A 16,819-nucleotide genomic window follows, 5' to 3' on the forward strand; every position below is an offset into this window, starting at 1 on the left:
TGGTACCTACACTAATCCTCCAGTGGAAGAACTATTATGACACCTCAATAATTAACACACGAAAAAGATAAAACAAGATAAGGATGTGGAAGCAGTCTTAATTAGAGAAACAATCCTGAATCCCTATAAACTTAGAAAATTTAGTCAACAACTTAAAACATGCAGAAAAACTCCCTAGGAATTGAAATTCAATCATATCAAAACTCTATCAAATCATCAAGTCTAGGAAAGGGAATCCAATCCCAATAAATCATAAAACAAACAGAGTTTAAAAATCAAGTTCTGAAAGAAGGATTAGAGTAGAAAGAGTCCACGGTAGCCTGAAAGAATGGCTCACCATAGACTCTGGTAGCTAATGATATTCTAAGTGAGGTCTCTATGCAACCGACTGAATATGTTTTGTACTCAACAAAAGTAAAGGAAGTGTAGTATCAGTACACAAAATCAACAATGTACTGGTAGGATCATGTGGCTGGCTAGTAAGCGAGTCATGGACAAGTAAAACCAACATTGTAAACACATATATATAGAATAAACTTAACCATTTTCATCTCAAATAGTACTCAACAAGATCACAGTTTACTAGTCTCAATATCATGCAATTTCACATAAGGGTACTCTTATGGGACTTGCAAAAACTTATTTATGTGTTGGAACGTGATATACAATCCAAGATTTATGTCGGAACGTGACATCTGATCCAAATGAATATCAGAGTGTGACACCCTATTCAATTATGTGTTGGAACCTGACACCAAATCCAAACATACAAAGCAACCACAATTACAATCAATAGTCAATATCATATCACCAAGAACAGGTTCATCATAAATCAGATCAGTAAGTGATCATTTCATATAATTCCTAGCATGATTCCCTATTCATATACACATATTCATATAATGAATTAATTTAGCAAGTACATGAGTCACATACGGGAAAAAAAATCATCACCTACCTCGAATTCGAGCTTCAACAACTCTAAAGTGTAGGAGCTTTTCCTTTGTGGATTCGTTCAGCTTGTTCTTTGTCTAGAGAAAGTAAATATATACCGAGGATCAATATAATTGTCTACTTTACTCAAATTATAGTATAATTCCCCTCTTAAACCAATTCATGATCCTAAACCCCATCTAGGGCAAATTTCTACCATTAATTTCAGACCAAAATCCTCCCCAATGATTACCCACCATAGTTTATGGGTTTTAGAAATCAATCTATGAGTTTAGGGAGTAGTAATCTTATCTTTAATATGAGAAATTGTGGAAAAATAATCAAAAGTGCCTGGGTCACCTCCTAACGTCTTTTTCAGGGGGTTTTCTTAGTATTAACTTGCGACTATCCTACCACAGCGGGATCATCCCTCTCTGGCGACCCTACCCTGGCAGGAATAATTTGGCTCTGGCAGGATATGCGGAGACAGTAAGCTCATAAAGAATCTCCAAGTATCCCATAGCACAACATAACCTCACTCCAAGACACCTTAAAATATACCTTCCACGCTAAGTCTAATTTCGGGAGTTTTACTCACCCAAATATGATTTCATAAAGTTGTAAAGGCTCTGTATCATCTTGGTTATCATCTAATTTAATCATATTACTAATTTTATCCCTCACTTATCATAAGGTCGCTCTAGACCTCACCTGACTCAGAATTTATTCAAGTCTAGCCTAGGCTCAATTTTTTTAAAGTTACCACCCGAAGTTTTCTAGCCCAAATTCCTTCCCCATTGGCCTATCCATCACAACGGAGACAGGTCTTTACAGATGTTGATATGGATCATGCAAAAATGATAAATTTTATAGGTATGACAATGAGTTTATAATGCAAATTTATAAAGCATATACATATGATTAGTCCATTCTCTGAAGAGAATGTGACTTGTGATAAGCATCATGAATGTTCGATCATTCTGAAAGTGAATGAGTCAAGATGTGATAAAAATATTATGGATTAGATATATGCCACAACTCACCTCTACGGGAGAATTGAGAGAAATAAATAAATAAATTATGGGTTGGATATATGTCACAACTCACCGCTACAGGAGATTTCAGAGAAATAAATAAATTTTATTTTGGCATAAATGGTCATTGATTGTGTACCTATGGTACGATAAAAGTAAAGCAACAAACATGTTTTGTCTCTAATTATTTTGATCATGATACATTTTTCTCCTTAAAAGAGATGTTCACCATAAGGATGGTGTCATGAGATAGTACACAAAATTAATTATGAGCTTCAAGAGAGCTATTGTACTATCTACAAAATAATATTGTGGTTGTAGTAAGTCTCAAAAGAAATATTTTAAGTTTCAGAGGAATTGAAAATAAAAAAATCATCATAATTGAGACTATAAATTATGAAAAGATTTAATATCTTTAGAATACTACAATTGAAGCGGGTTATAAATATTTATGTAAAAGGTTGCACACCTTTTTCTCTTGTTTGTTGTATACAGATATGAGCATGATGATGGAATCATATGCAAAAGTAAACTAGAAGCTTACTGAAATAAAGATCAATTGGCATGGCCGGTTGGCCATTGTCATTCCGGTTCAAATGTGATGCAAAAGTAATTGAGAATTCACATGACTATATGACGAAGAAATAAAATATTTTTTAAGAATTCTCTTGTTGCTTGTTCTCGATAAAATGATTATTGTATCATTATACCAGCTAAGGTTGGGATTGTATTCCCTTAGATTTTGGAACTTATAAAAGGGTGAATATTGGCCCGTTCATCTTTCATATGGACCATTAGCAAACATCTATGAGATGGTCACGATGGATGCGTTGTCAACTTACAAATTGGTTTTTGTAAGGTTGTTTGCTCGAATTTTTAAATTAAGAGCACAGTTCTAAACTATTAAATTATGCTGATAATGCTAGTTATTTTAGCAAAAATTGTATGCCTCCAATTATAGTTAAACCATGGGTATGAGAATAAAACTCTCAAATAAGATTTGGTATGAGATGAGTTTATTTAACTTGTAGAAACACATGTACGCATCAAGACAACAAAGTTTCCCCATCATAATTGGTTCAGGATCAGGAATCAAATAATTTTCATCTAAACTTTGAATGTGTGATATTTGATTTAATTTCTCCACTACGCACAATGATGGATCCCCAAATAAGATTAGGGTGAATGTTAGATTTTATAACATTAGGAGGAGAGATGATTGGCAGCTGAAATTTATGAATGGGATAAATTATCTAGATCCTCGTTAAAAAAAATAATTTATTTGTAAAATATTGTAAATTGACTGCCAGATGAATTTATTGACCCTATGTTATAATTCAGCTACAAATATTTTACTGAGAAGTCCTTAAAGGACAGAGTTTATGATATGCCTGAAGCGTGATAGACCAATCGATTTCAAATATAAAACTCCTTAAAGGAATGAGAGGAGCAAATGATCATGAAAATGAGGCTAGTGCTATAAAGGAGCACAAGAACATAACACTTCATAAAACCTTGCGAAAGGTTCAGGTACTTAGTATGATGGGAAAATGAAGAGATCTCGATAAGTTATGTCATATTGGAATTGAGTCAAATGACCGTCAATGGTATCTTTGATATTAAGGAGCGCTCAATGCTACAGATGGTGAAGAGGATCATGAATTCATATTTGTCATATAGTGTGAACAGATAAATGATTGACCAATAAATGCACTATTCAAGAATATTATATTTCAATTAGAAAAGTGATGTGTTTTGACTTATAGTCCATGGATCAAGATATAATTTCAATAGGGTATAAATAAATCATTGTGCGAAAGTGTAGCCGTAAGATATAAAGTACGGTTTGACTCAAGTAATAAAAAACTTTATGCAAAAGTCTTGACATTATTAAATAGAGATATATTCTCCAGTGGTGGATTCAATGAGGCTTGTTTCAGTCTGTCAATAGATGAAATCTTTGAATATGTGTAACGAATAATTGTCATGTCTAGCTAGAAGATGAAGGTTATATGAAAATACTTGTAGGATTTAAAAGGCCCTAAAGCAATTCCATTGAGTACCCCAATGATTATGGCATTGCTTAATATAAAGAAAGATCAATTCCAATCTGATGAAAATGACTGAAAAATGTCATGTATTAGTGCAGTTGGTGCACATACATATTATTGGTTGTGCAAATTCTAGAAGATTATTACATAATGAAAGTTATATGAGAAGATTGTCATATTATCATTCAAGTTATGATAAGATACTAATAAATAAAGTGACTCCACACATAGAAGATGTGTGATTTTCTTTGAGAAAAAGAGACGAGCTTCAACAAAATTGAAATGTACAATCTCTAAGTTACAAATTATTGATTATGTAGATGTTGGAATGAAGTCAAGGACATATCTTGGGAGAATCTTGAATATGAGTTTATTTTATTCCAATGAATCCAAGGTAGAAATGATTGGTTAAACAGAAGTAGGATATTCATCTGATCTGCATGAAACTCAATCTTAAATGAGTTATTTGTTTACATGTGGAGGCACAAAAATATCTTGGAATTCAATAAAGCAAACACTACTAGTCTCCTCTTCAAATCATACATAAAAATAGTCATTCATGAATTAAGTCAGGAGTGTGTTTGGTTGAAATTAAAGACCTATCATATTTATGAAATATGTAATTTTCCTTTTAAAAGGCATATTTCAATCACCATATATGAAAATAATACAATATATATATATATATAACTGAATTGAAGAAGGATATAACAAAGGAGACTGGACAAAATACATTTCACCAAAGTTCTTTTTCACACATGATCTTCAACAAATTGGTGAGATAAAAGTTCAACAGATTTGTTCAAGTGATAATCTTGCAGACTTATTCACTAAGGCATTGCCGACATCAACATTTGAGAAGATAAGATATAAGATTGGTATGTATTGTCTTCGAGATACCAAGTAAAGCTTTCATCAGAAAAAGTGAAATACATATTGTACTCTTTTTCTTAACCATGATTTTGTCCCAATTGGGTTTTCCTGAAAAGGTTTTTAATTTGTCAACACTTAAAGTGTATTATGAGATGTGTGTACTCCTTTTTCTTCACTGGGCTTTTTTCCACTGAGTGTTTTCTAGTAAAATCTTAACGAGGCACATTATCTACGAATATTCAAGGGGGAGTTCTATAAATCCATTGAATGTGTGGATTGTCCATTTAGTTAATACATGAACTTCTTACATTCATGTATACATATTCTCTAGGTTCTATGAACCATTTTGGATAAGAATGTATCCATTAAATTGGGCATTTAAAATAGTGACTTTTGAAGTGATTTCTCAACCTATAAATAGGATTGTCATTCACCATTGTAAGTGACACTCGAAGACATATGAATAAGACGATCTCTACATTTTACTCTCCATATCTTTGTCTATAAGTTTTGTTCTATATTACTTATATTTTACAATATATGTTGTTTTATTTTCTTTTTTTCCCGAAAAATGATAAGGTTCAAGGATCCAACCTATTTGATATCAATGAAATGATAAAAGTCCTTTCTTATATCTTTTTAAAACCATCATTGATCATCAATCATTACCTGGCGCAACATCATGATATTGCCAAATCAGCACCTGGCACAATCAGGGGACGAGTGTAAGGGGTCCATCCAAATTCTCTTCGTCAAAATATATATATATATATATATATATATATATATATACATACATATATAGATATATAGATATATAGATAGATAGATAGATAAGTAAATGATGAATTTTTTTATTTCTTCGTGTATTTACGTTTGGGAGAAGGGTCAAAAATACCTCTCAACTTTTATTTAATAGTTAGATTTATCCTCCATTATATTATAGAAAACTATGCGGTTAAGAAAACATATACTACTTAATTATTTAACATAGTTATAGTTTGAACAATTTACTACTCGCCACTAACCTTTAACCTTTAACCTTTAACCTTTAACCGTATTTACATGGGTCACGTTCGATTTTTGTATAATTTCGTTTTAACACTTATACAAAGTTATACTTTCTCTCTCTCCATTATCTTTTTACTTATTTTTCTCTTTAATTCACTCATCCATAATCAGATTTCAAAATTTAAAAAATTTCTTCTTTCCCTCTCAAACATGCAGTAAAGATTCCTGGCAACTTCTGGCGGTTTAAATTTTTTAAATTTATTTTTCTTATTGCGGTTTTTCAATCGTCTATTTTGTATACCATTCTGATTTCTTTTGATTTTTAACTTTTCTCCTTAGATACAATCAAAATCATGGATGAACGAACTCCAATCAAGAGAATCACTTAAGGTATACAAATGCATCCAAAAAAAATGTATATTTCGATACATATACAATTATTTGTATATTTCGATACAAATATAAATTTTATACTCTTCTACTCATATCCAGAAAGTCTACCAACATAATTATACTTATACAGAATAATCTATCAACAGAATTATACGTCCGAAAATAGCTCATTTATACAAATATACATGTCACTTCTTATTTATTAAGTCTTTTTTGACATGTTTATTTAGGAAATTAAATTTATCTTTCTTTGTTTGATAGAAGTCATATTTGGTAAGAAATTCTAATGAGATACAATCCTGTGATTTATGGGATTGTTTTCTTTTTTCACAACGAAAATTACCGCTCATTTTTCTCGAAAAAATTTAAAAGTCGAATTGTATAAATTATAAAATGCACGCAAAATATACAAATTGAAATACCTATAGCAAAAATATAAAGTGTAATTAGGCAAACAATAATTACGGAAGCTAATTAATTTTTTTCTCGTAGCTATTTATGAAATTTCTTCATTATATTATGTGGTCATTTATACACCCACCGTCTACAAACTTGTCAGTTGTCACCCACATTCTCAAAACTAACAATTTTCCCCAAAAACAACTTCAAATCCCCAATTTCAACCAAATCACCCATATAAAATGACTTGTTAATTAAACCCCAAGTATAAACATTCTATTGCTGCTACTTCACGGGAAATTATCACCGTATCTTCATTGAATTAGGTTAAAGCTTTAATAAACAAGATACAATACTAAAGCAAAATGAATCATTCAAGAACATCAAAATATCAATTTCATTCCTTCAATCACAATCAATACAAACAGATAATAAAAAGAAATAGAGATAGACTTAAACTTCGATCGATTTGACCGTAGACCTCATTGGGTGTCACTGATTTTTGGTGGTTCTGGATAAAGAGGCACCGATGACGGCTATGGGAGACATGGGGTGGTGGTTTTCGATGAAGCTATCAGCGATGGTGATGATGTGTTGCTGACAACAGTGTTTATATTTTACCTCAAATTTTCAACTTCAATACTTCTTCTTTCATCAAATGATTTGAAATTTTAAGTTAAAGCTCAAGATGTATCAATTATAACTTTAACTCAATTTAATGTTCTTCACCCTTCAAGCTCCCCAAATACAGATCATAAAGACATTACCTAGACTTTTCAAGCTTCAAATTTGCATAAATTTTTTTGAGTTTAAAATGTTAAATTCTCAGCTCTAAGGTGTTCGGATGGGTCAGGTTAAAGAGGATTCGGGTAATTTTAAGTTAAATTAGGTATTTTATTTGATTTGGGGATTTCATCCATTTGACGGGGCATATTTGTTAAGTTTTCTAAGAACAAGGATAAAATTGGCCTGATAGTACAAAGAAGGATAAATTAAATGAAAATTATGGGATATTTTTTACCCTTCTCCCTTTACTTTTTTATTTTTGAACCTTAGGAGAAAAATACGAACCACGCCGCTGGGCACAACATCATGTTACTGTCAATCAGCACAACAAATATGTTGTAAGATTCTATTTACAAGGGACTTGGTCATGGAGCTAAAAAAAAATTCTTCTAAGGCTGTTCAAGGACTGGAAAAAATTACAGGTTCTGCAGTCACAAATTACTATGTTGACGCAAAAATACATGAAACAAAACCAACATTTACAAAAAGGGAGGAAAAAATCAATCCTTTATAACCCATTTCCTACCTTCTATATCAACTTCCAAAAAAAATCTACTGCAGTCAAATTTGGCAGAGGAAAAAGAAATGCTAGCTAACTACTTTCCATTTGCCTAAATATTGGTGGCAAAGTTACATGTATCTGTGATGGTGGGAGCTATCAGATATCCTGTAAAATGTGTGGATCATTTGGTCAAAACAACGCCGTTAATAAATAAATAAAAAAGGCATTGCAAATTAATCAACTTCCCCTGCACGTGAAGTTCTAGGCTATCTCAATCCAGCTTCAACATCCCCTGCATCATCAGAGGATGTCATCACAGGTTGTTCAAGCAATGATTGCCTACAAGTTGGGCAAGAAGAGTGTGAAGCCAACCAAATGTCTATGCACCTCACATGAAAGCCATGGTGACATCTTGGCAAGACTCTCACTTTCTCACCATCCATAAACTCACCCAGGCAAATGGGACAATCCGTCGCTAGAATATGAATTCCTGATCCATAAACAGCCACTGGAATCCGCCTCAACGTGGTCTTCTTTAGCCCCGTTGCAGCTAGGCGTTCAGCCCTTGCGTCTATTGACTCGATAGAAAATCTCCGGGTACATCTTAAGACACACCTCACAATTGAATTTAGCCCAAGTACACATATTAATGCACAGAGCAGAGCTGCTAGGATAATAATCATGTTGGTGTCGAAACTTGCTTCCTTGGAGTAATCATGAAATGAATTGCTTTCATTACTAGCTTGTAGAACAGGATGTGTATCAGGAAGTAGCCGTTGAGTACGATAATAAGATTCCATATAATTATTGGAATTCAAACTACTATGATGTTTTTTTGTTATGCAAAATTGACTAGAAGTTGTACTATCAATGCCAATTCAAGTGAAAATCATCTTTATCATATCATCAATTTTGTGTTGCTTATAGCCTTCCTCCTCCTTTTGTGATGGGGAATGAAAGAAGAGAGTATAGAAAACAAGTGGTGTGTGTTTTTGTGTTTATCTTGGGATTTTTTGTACAAGTACCGGAAGAGACAAACAGTGCCTAACACGAAGCTGTTTGTCTTTTTGGAAACACTTTCTTCCTATAAACAGAGACCAAGACAGTATAATTAGACCTTTCCTAGTAGCAATCTGAGACTAAAGTTCAAACATACAATTATCTTCTCATGAACTATTTTATTATGCTGAAAAGCTGAGTAATCAAAGAAGAGAAGTAAGGAGCTGAGATGAGCTAGTAAATGGAGATGTGGAGAAGGACATAGCTACGTACAGATAAGAAGATACCACATGAAAGTGATCTATATCGACATAATGTTAGTATCCTGTCTTTTCAAAGTTTTCATCTCAATTTTAATTTGATAGGTAATATCTTTAAGGGCCGTTTTTGGTTCAAAGGATTAGGTGGATTAGTTCGATTTGAATTTTAGGATTAAACTTTTTCATATTTGGTTAGTGGTGTTGGCTAAAATTGATATCAACATCAAGACTACATTGCATATAAAAGGAGGGGGGTAGGGATACATTATTTATATTATAATTTTTGATTTTAAGCCCAAAATTATGATCATGGAATATTGCGATTTCAAATCAACAAAAACTAAGATATTTAATATTGTATTCATTATGTTTTTAAAATTAAGATTCAAATAAAATATTTATTGAAGTTTTACCGAGCTTTCACAAATACAACTATATATTGCATGAAATATCGAATTTAGATGAACCCAATGGCTAAAGGCTATTTGATGTCCTTACTTGAGAAATTAAAATATTAGTAGTACTACCAAAGGTATAGCTAAATGGTTGATATTAAAGATTTTGAGTTCAAACTCTGAAAATAAAAAATATCTCAATAGAAAGTATTATACCTTTTAGTTGGCCTACCATGCAGGAATCTAGATAAATTAGACCAAATACTAATTCTGAATTGTATAACCAACTACGCAAATATCGGGGATGTGGGGGAAGGGTGTATGCTAAAGAATGTGGATTATGGTAACTCTCTAATCACATTGAGTTTTACAACGTAAGTGTTTAAAATGATTATTTCATAACCAAATTCATTAAAGTTGGCACAACTAATGAAGTACATATTACGGTGAGTTGTATTTATGATAGTTATGAAATTGTAATAATTATGAAAATGAATCATTTTAGTTCTATTAGAAAAGAGAAAGAAATTACTATAATCATACATAGAAATCAAGTCTACATTATAAAAGGAGGTGATATTGTGAATATTTTTTTCGGTATATTGTGAATATTGACCTATAGTGATGATCAATTTACCTTTTAAACTATGGATTTGAAGTTCAATGGTCTATAACTAATTTGGTATTTTCATCAGAAAAGAAATAGGTCAATTATATATAATCGTTATCTGCTGGTAACTTTGAGGGTCTATACCAAAGTTATACGAATTCGTAGCTCATATTTGATTAGTACATGATATGAATTATCACATACCTTAATAACAGAAAGAAACAATCCACAGGTAAGTCACAGTAAATAATGTTTGTAACATTTATTTGCATCAAACAAATAAATAAATAAAAAGGAGTTTTGTATATATATATAATCTTTATTACTTCATCAGTTTCAATTTGTTTGACTTATTTTGATTTGAGAAGGAGTTTAAGAAAATAAAAAAGACATTTGAATCTTGTGATTTTAAATTAAATATATATCAAATGTATTAAAATACACATTAATCATGTGATTTAAATATGTCATTTGGAAAATGAAATTAAGGAGTTACTAATGAGAAAAAGAAACATCTTTTTAAAAACGAATTAAAAAGGATAGCATACCAAACAAATTGAATGGATGGAGTATATATGTATTCTTATTTTAATTTATATAAATTTTATAATTAAATTTAATTTAGTGTAAATATCAAATATAAATAAATATTTTCCGACAATTAACTATGAATTCACATGGCTAGACCTAGACAGGTGGCCCTATTCCCTAAATACCCTTTCCATTTGTGTTCCAACAGGATCATGTCACATCTCATTCTCACCTACGTTGTGTACATCGCATTTAAAATTTTCACAATTCATGATTTAGAAAACTTACCGGCCGTTTGGTCATGCAATTTAATTTCATGATATGAAATTATGAGATTAAATTAGTATTTATGTTAGAATATGTTAAAATATATTATGTCTTTAATAATATATTTTGAATATATTCTAATTAATATTGTATTTTTGTATTTATAGCAAGCATATATTTAGGTTTCTTAGTTTTAGTTATTAGTATCAATCTTTATATTTAGCATATCTTGTAATTTGCATACATTGATCAAGTTCAATGAAATCAAGCAGGAATTCACTTCCTTCATGGTATCAGACTAGTACGATCTCCTAATCCTAGCCTCATCTCTTCTTCTTGCTATCTTCTTTCATCTCTTCTCATGGCAGACTCGTCCAAATTTCATCTTTCTCTCACCGTCACTAATATTAAGTCTCTCGTACCCATAATATTAGACAATGAGGAAGGCTTGTATCATTTTTGGGCTACTCTGTTCATCAATCTTGCTAGGGTTTATGATCTTTACAATCATTTGATTCCATCCACGGAAGCGTCGGCTCTGGCTACCTACACTACGGCCAAGTCGGCTGATCCGGCTCTTTGAAAGCATTTGGACGCTGTTATATTGCAATGGATTTACACTACCATTGCTCTTGATCTTCTTCTGGCTATCCTCAAATGCAATGACACGGTAGAGGGCGCGTGGAACCATCTTGAATCTTTTTTTCAAGAAAACAAAGCCTCCCGAGCCACCTATCTCGAGGAGGACTTTACGAATGTTGTTTTCGAAGGTTTCACCTCAATTGACAGTTATTGTAATTACTTACAATCTTTGGCAGACAGGTTGGCTGATGTTGATGCTCTGGTGACTAATAGTCTCCTGGTTTTACATCTTACCAGCTCCTTACCGGAGGCGTATAGTGGTACGGTGGATTTTATACAAAATCAAGAGCTATTGCCCCCCTTTGAAAGTTGTCGTTCCAGGTTGAAAATGGTTGAGCGTACCATAAAGGCTCGCCAAGCTCATGAAAAATGGTGTGTTCGGAAGTCAGAACGATAGCGCTGCTATGGTTGCTGCACCTTCTTCCTCTTTGAATGACTACTCTACTAGCAGCAAAAGAAATAACAATAATTAAAATAGGAACAATTCGAAATCAAATGGTAAGAAAAAGGTGGCTCAATAAAGCCCAAGTAGACCTAGTCCAAGTCAATCACCACATCAGCATCACCAGTGGCAGCCATGTCATCAGGGCCTAGTTGGGGAGGTTGGACAGTGCCTCCTTGCCCATTTCCTACATTCCAGTGGAAGCCAAGGCCCAATCCAGGGGCTCAACGCCTTTCAACCTTTGGGCCAGGCGTACTTGGTCCCAGACCTCAATCTTTTAATGCTCTTGCACCTACTGCTCCTAGATACACACCCACCGACATTGAGGCCGTTATGCATGTTCTTTCATTTTCTCAACCCAATGGGAACTACTACATAGATACTGATGCTACATCTCACATGACGACGGATGCAGGTATTCTGTCTTCTTATTTTAATTCAAGAAATAAGTATCATAATATTATTGTCGGTAGTGGTCATTTAATTCCAATTATTGGTCATTGTCGCACTATTTTCCCCCCACCCTATTCATAATTTACCTTAAATAATGTGTTACATGCTCCAAAACTCATCAAAAATCTAGTCTCAGTTCATAAGTTTACCACAGATAATATGGTTTCTATATCATTTGACCCTTTTGGTTTCTCTGTTAATGACTTACAGACGGGAAACAGACTAATGAGATGTAATAGCACCAGAGGCTTATATCCACTTTTCTCCAACTCTCAAGCCGTTTCTTTCACAGATCAATCTTCTTTTACTTCTTTGCCTTCGGATATTTGGCATAATCGTCTAGGTCACCCTGGCGATAATATACTTAAGTCTCTTTGTAGTAAAATATTTATTGATTTTATTAAGGCTTGTAAAACTTTTTGTTCTTGTCCTCTTGGGAAACATTCTAAGCTATCTTTTTATGATTCGGTTTCATATACTTTTCTTCCGTTCGATATTATTCATAGTGATCTTTGGACTTCTCTCATTGTTAGTACTTCCGGCCATTGTTATTATGTTCTTTTTCTTGATAACTATAGTAAGTTTCTGTGGACATTTCCTATTGCCAAGAAATCTCAAGTCAAACACCTTTTCTTAGTTTTTCATGCTTTAGTCAAAACTCAATTTGAACGTAATATTAAGACGTTTCAGTGTGACAATGGTACGAAGTACATAAATAACACTTTTACGGAATTTTTTTAGAAACATGGCATGATTTTTTGTCTTTCATGCCCTCATATATCTCCTCAAAACGGCAAGGCCGAAAGACACATAAAATCCATCAATAATAACATTCGAACTCTTCTTGCTCATGCATATATGCCACTATCCTTTTGGCATCGTGCACTCTCCATGGCCACATATCTTCTCAACATCCTTCCTTCCAAGGTATTGAATAACCAATCACCCGCTTAAATCTTATATCAAAGTGATCCAGATTATTTGGGTTTGCGTGTTTTTGGTTGCTTATGTTTCCCATTATTCCCCTCATCTACTATTCATAAATTACAAGAAAGGTCCACTCCTTGTGCTTATTTAGGTCCGGCTCTTAGTCATCGTGGTTCAAAATGCTATGACATGTCTAGTGGTAAAATCATAATCTGTCGTTATGTTCATTTTGTTGAAACTGAATTTCCATTCTCCAAACTTCACAAAATAAAATATTCGGATTATGATATTTTTAGTGACCTATTAATTCCCATTTAATATATCATTTGTTACAAAATTTCATTGAACCTACATTGCAAACTAACCCACCTAATCAACCGGACTAATCTTTGCAGCCCAAAAAAAATTTGGCCTTTCTTCCTCAATCTGGGCCGTAGTCTCACATGGGCCCAGATCACACCTCACCTCATGCTGCTTCTTCTTTAGCCCAGCAGCTACAGAAGCCCACTCCCTTTCTTCCTCTCTATGATGCCACTACCTCAAGTAGTAGTGTCCATGGCCCGTCATCTTTAACACCCAGCCTAGCTATCTTGACCCCTCATCACACCACTTCTAGGCCTACTAACCCCATTTCACACCGTATGACCACTCGTGCATCTAATAACATTTTTAAACCCACTTTTTCCACTACCAAACTACGATCACTACTGATATTTCTCCTATCCCAAAAAATCCTGTTTGTGCGTTTCGTGATCATAATTGGAAAAGTGCAATGTTGGATGAATTTAATACTTTAATTGAAAATAAGACTTGGGAATTAGTGCCTAGGTCACCTAATATGAATGTTATTCGGTCTATGTAGATTTTTTGTCATAAACATAATTCTGGTGGTTCTTTTGAGTGTTATAAAGCTCGTCTTGTTATTAATGGAAATACACAATAGCAGGGCATTGGTTGTGATGAAACGTTTAGCCCCGTGGTTAAATCGGCTATCATTAGGGCAATTCTCAGCATTGTTCTCTCTAAATCTTAGCCCATTCATCAAATGGATGTCAAGAATGCTTTCTTACGTGGTCGTCTCAATGAAATAATTTATATGCTTCAACCCACGGGTTTCCGTAGCAAATAATTTCCAGACTATGTTTGCCTTCTGAAAAAGTCTTTGTATGGATTAAAACAGGCTCCTAGGGCTTGGTACCAAAGATTTGCTGATTTTGTGGCTACCATTGGGTTCTCTCATAGTAAGTTAGATCACTCTTTATTCATTTACAAGAATGGTTCTGCTATTGCTTATATTCTGTTATATGTAGATGACATTATTCTTACAGCTTCTTCTGACCATCTTCGTAAGCATATTATGGCTCTTTTATCTTTTGAATTTTCTATGAAAGATCTTGGTCATCTGAGTTTCTTCTTGGGTATTGCTGTCACCCATAACATCCATGGTGTCTTCTTATCTTAGACACAATATGCTAAAAAAATTATTGAACGTGCCAGAATGTCTAACTGCAGTCCCTGTCCTATTGCTGTTAACACTAAATCCAAACTTAGTGCAACTGTAGATACTCCGTATGATGATCTGACTAAGTATCGTAGTCTTGAAGGTGCTCTTCAGTATCTCATATTCACTCAGCCAGACAATTCATATATCGTGCAGCAGGTCTGTCTTCCTATGCATACTCCGACTAATGAGCACATGCGTGCCCTCAAGTGTATTACATGCTATCTTCGGGGTGCTTTAGCCCACAGTTTGCATTTGTACAAATCCTCAGTTAATCGACTCATCTCTTATATAGATGCTGATTAGGGTGGGTGTCCTGACACCCGTCGTTCCACTTCTGGGTATTGTATTTTTCTTGGGGATAATATGGTCTCTTGGTCTTCCAAATGGCAACCTACTCTCTCTCGCAGTAGTGTAAAGGCGGAGTACAAGGGTGTTGCTAATGTTGTTTCTGATTCATCCTGGATCTAAAACCTACTATTAGAGTTGCATTGTCCCATTTGAAAGGCTACCCTAGTTTATTGTGACAATGTGAGTGCGATATACTTATCCGGCAACCCAGTTCAACATCAATGCACTAAACACATTGAGATAGATATTCACTTCGTTCGTGAGAAAGTGGCTTGTGGCGAAGTACGTGTGCTACATGTGCTGTCCCGTTACCAAATTACTGATATTTTCACAAAAGGGCTTCCGCGTATTTTATTTAATGATTTTCGAGACAATCTAAGCATACGATAACCTCCCACTTCAACTAAGAGGGTGTGTTAGAATATGTTAAAATATATTATGCCTTCAATAATATATTTTGAATATATTCTAATTAATATTGTAGCCGGCATCGAGGAGACTGGTGGTGGAATGGAGAAGTGCAAGGAAAAGTGGAAGCAAAGAAGATGGCGTATGCGAAGTTGATGGAAAGCAAGGATGAGGTGGAGATGTGGAAGAATGGGGAACTTTATAAGATAGCGAGGAAGGAGGCGAAGTCGGTGATTTCGACGGCAAAAACAACAGCTTTTGAATGCCTTTATGCTGAACTAAAAAAGAAAGGCGGGGATAGAAAATTGTTTAGGCTAGCTAGGGCATGGAAGAGAAAGGCACGCGATGTGGATTAAGTGAAGTGAATTAAGGACAAGCATGGAAAAGTTTTGGTAGACGAGACCCTCATTAAATAGAGATGGCAGTCCCACTTCCATAAACTCTTGAATGAGAAAGGAGACAGAGAGATTGTGTTGGGAGATTTGGAACATACAGGGAGGCCTCACGATTTTGGGTGTTGCAAGAGTATTACGGTCGAGGAGGTTAAGGGTGTTGTTCATAGGATGCGCTGGGAAAGAGCGACTGAACCTGACGAGGTTCCTGTGGAATTATGGAAGAGCGCGAGCTAGGCAGGTTTAGAGTGGCTACCTAGGTTATTTAATGTCATCTTTAAGACACCAATGATGCCCGAAGAATGGAGGTGGAGTGTAATGATACCTCTATATAAAAATAAGGGGGATATCCAGAGTTGCACCAACTATAGAGGTATCATGCTTCTAAGTCATACTATGAAAGTGTGAAAAAGAGTGGTGGAGATGAGGGTAAGGAGAGGTGTTTCTATTTTAGAGAACCAATTTGGATTTATGTCGGGACACTTAACTACAGAAGCCATCTATCTTATGAGGAGACTGATGGAGCAGTATAGGGAGAGAAAGAGGGACTTGCACATGGTATTCATCGACCTAGAAAAGGCCTACGATAAAGTGTCACGAGAGATACTATGGAGATATTTGGAGGCTAAAGGTGTACCTGCGGCATACATTAGGGTGAT

General features: G+C 34.2%; 1 protein-coding gene across 1 annotated transcript; it reads right to left on the bottom strand.

Annotated features, from left to right (window-relative positions):
• Nucleotides 1-7,958: 7,958 nt before the first annotated feature.
• Nucleotides 7,959-9,487, bottom strand: LOC129900284 (RING-H2 finger protein ATL74-like). Its single transcript, XM_055975221.1, has one exon. It carries the CDS (start codon nt 8,780-8,782, stop codon nt 8,249-8,251), a length of 534 nt encoding a protein of 177 aa, XP_055831196.1. The 5' UTR covers nt 8,783-9,487; the 3' UTR covers nt 7,959-8,248.
• Between the last annotated feature and the right edge of the window lie 7,332 nt (nt 9,488-16,819).

Source organism: Solanum dulcamara, chromosome 8, assembly GCF_947179165.1.
Source record: "Solanum dulcamara chromosome 8, daSolDulc1.2, whole genome shotgun sequence".
In the NCBI taxonomy this organism is placed as follows: domain Eukaryota; kingdom Viridiplantae; phylum Streptophyta; class Magnoliopsida; order Solanales; family Solanaceae; genus Solanum; species Solanum dulcamara.

Bases quoted from the DNA above. Each gene is read 5' to 3' on its own strand.
- LOC129900284 (XM_055975221.1), bottom strand. From the start codon at position 8,782: ATGGAATCTTATTATCGTACTCAACGGCTACTTCCTGATACACATCCT.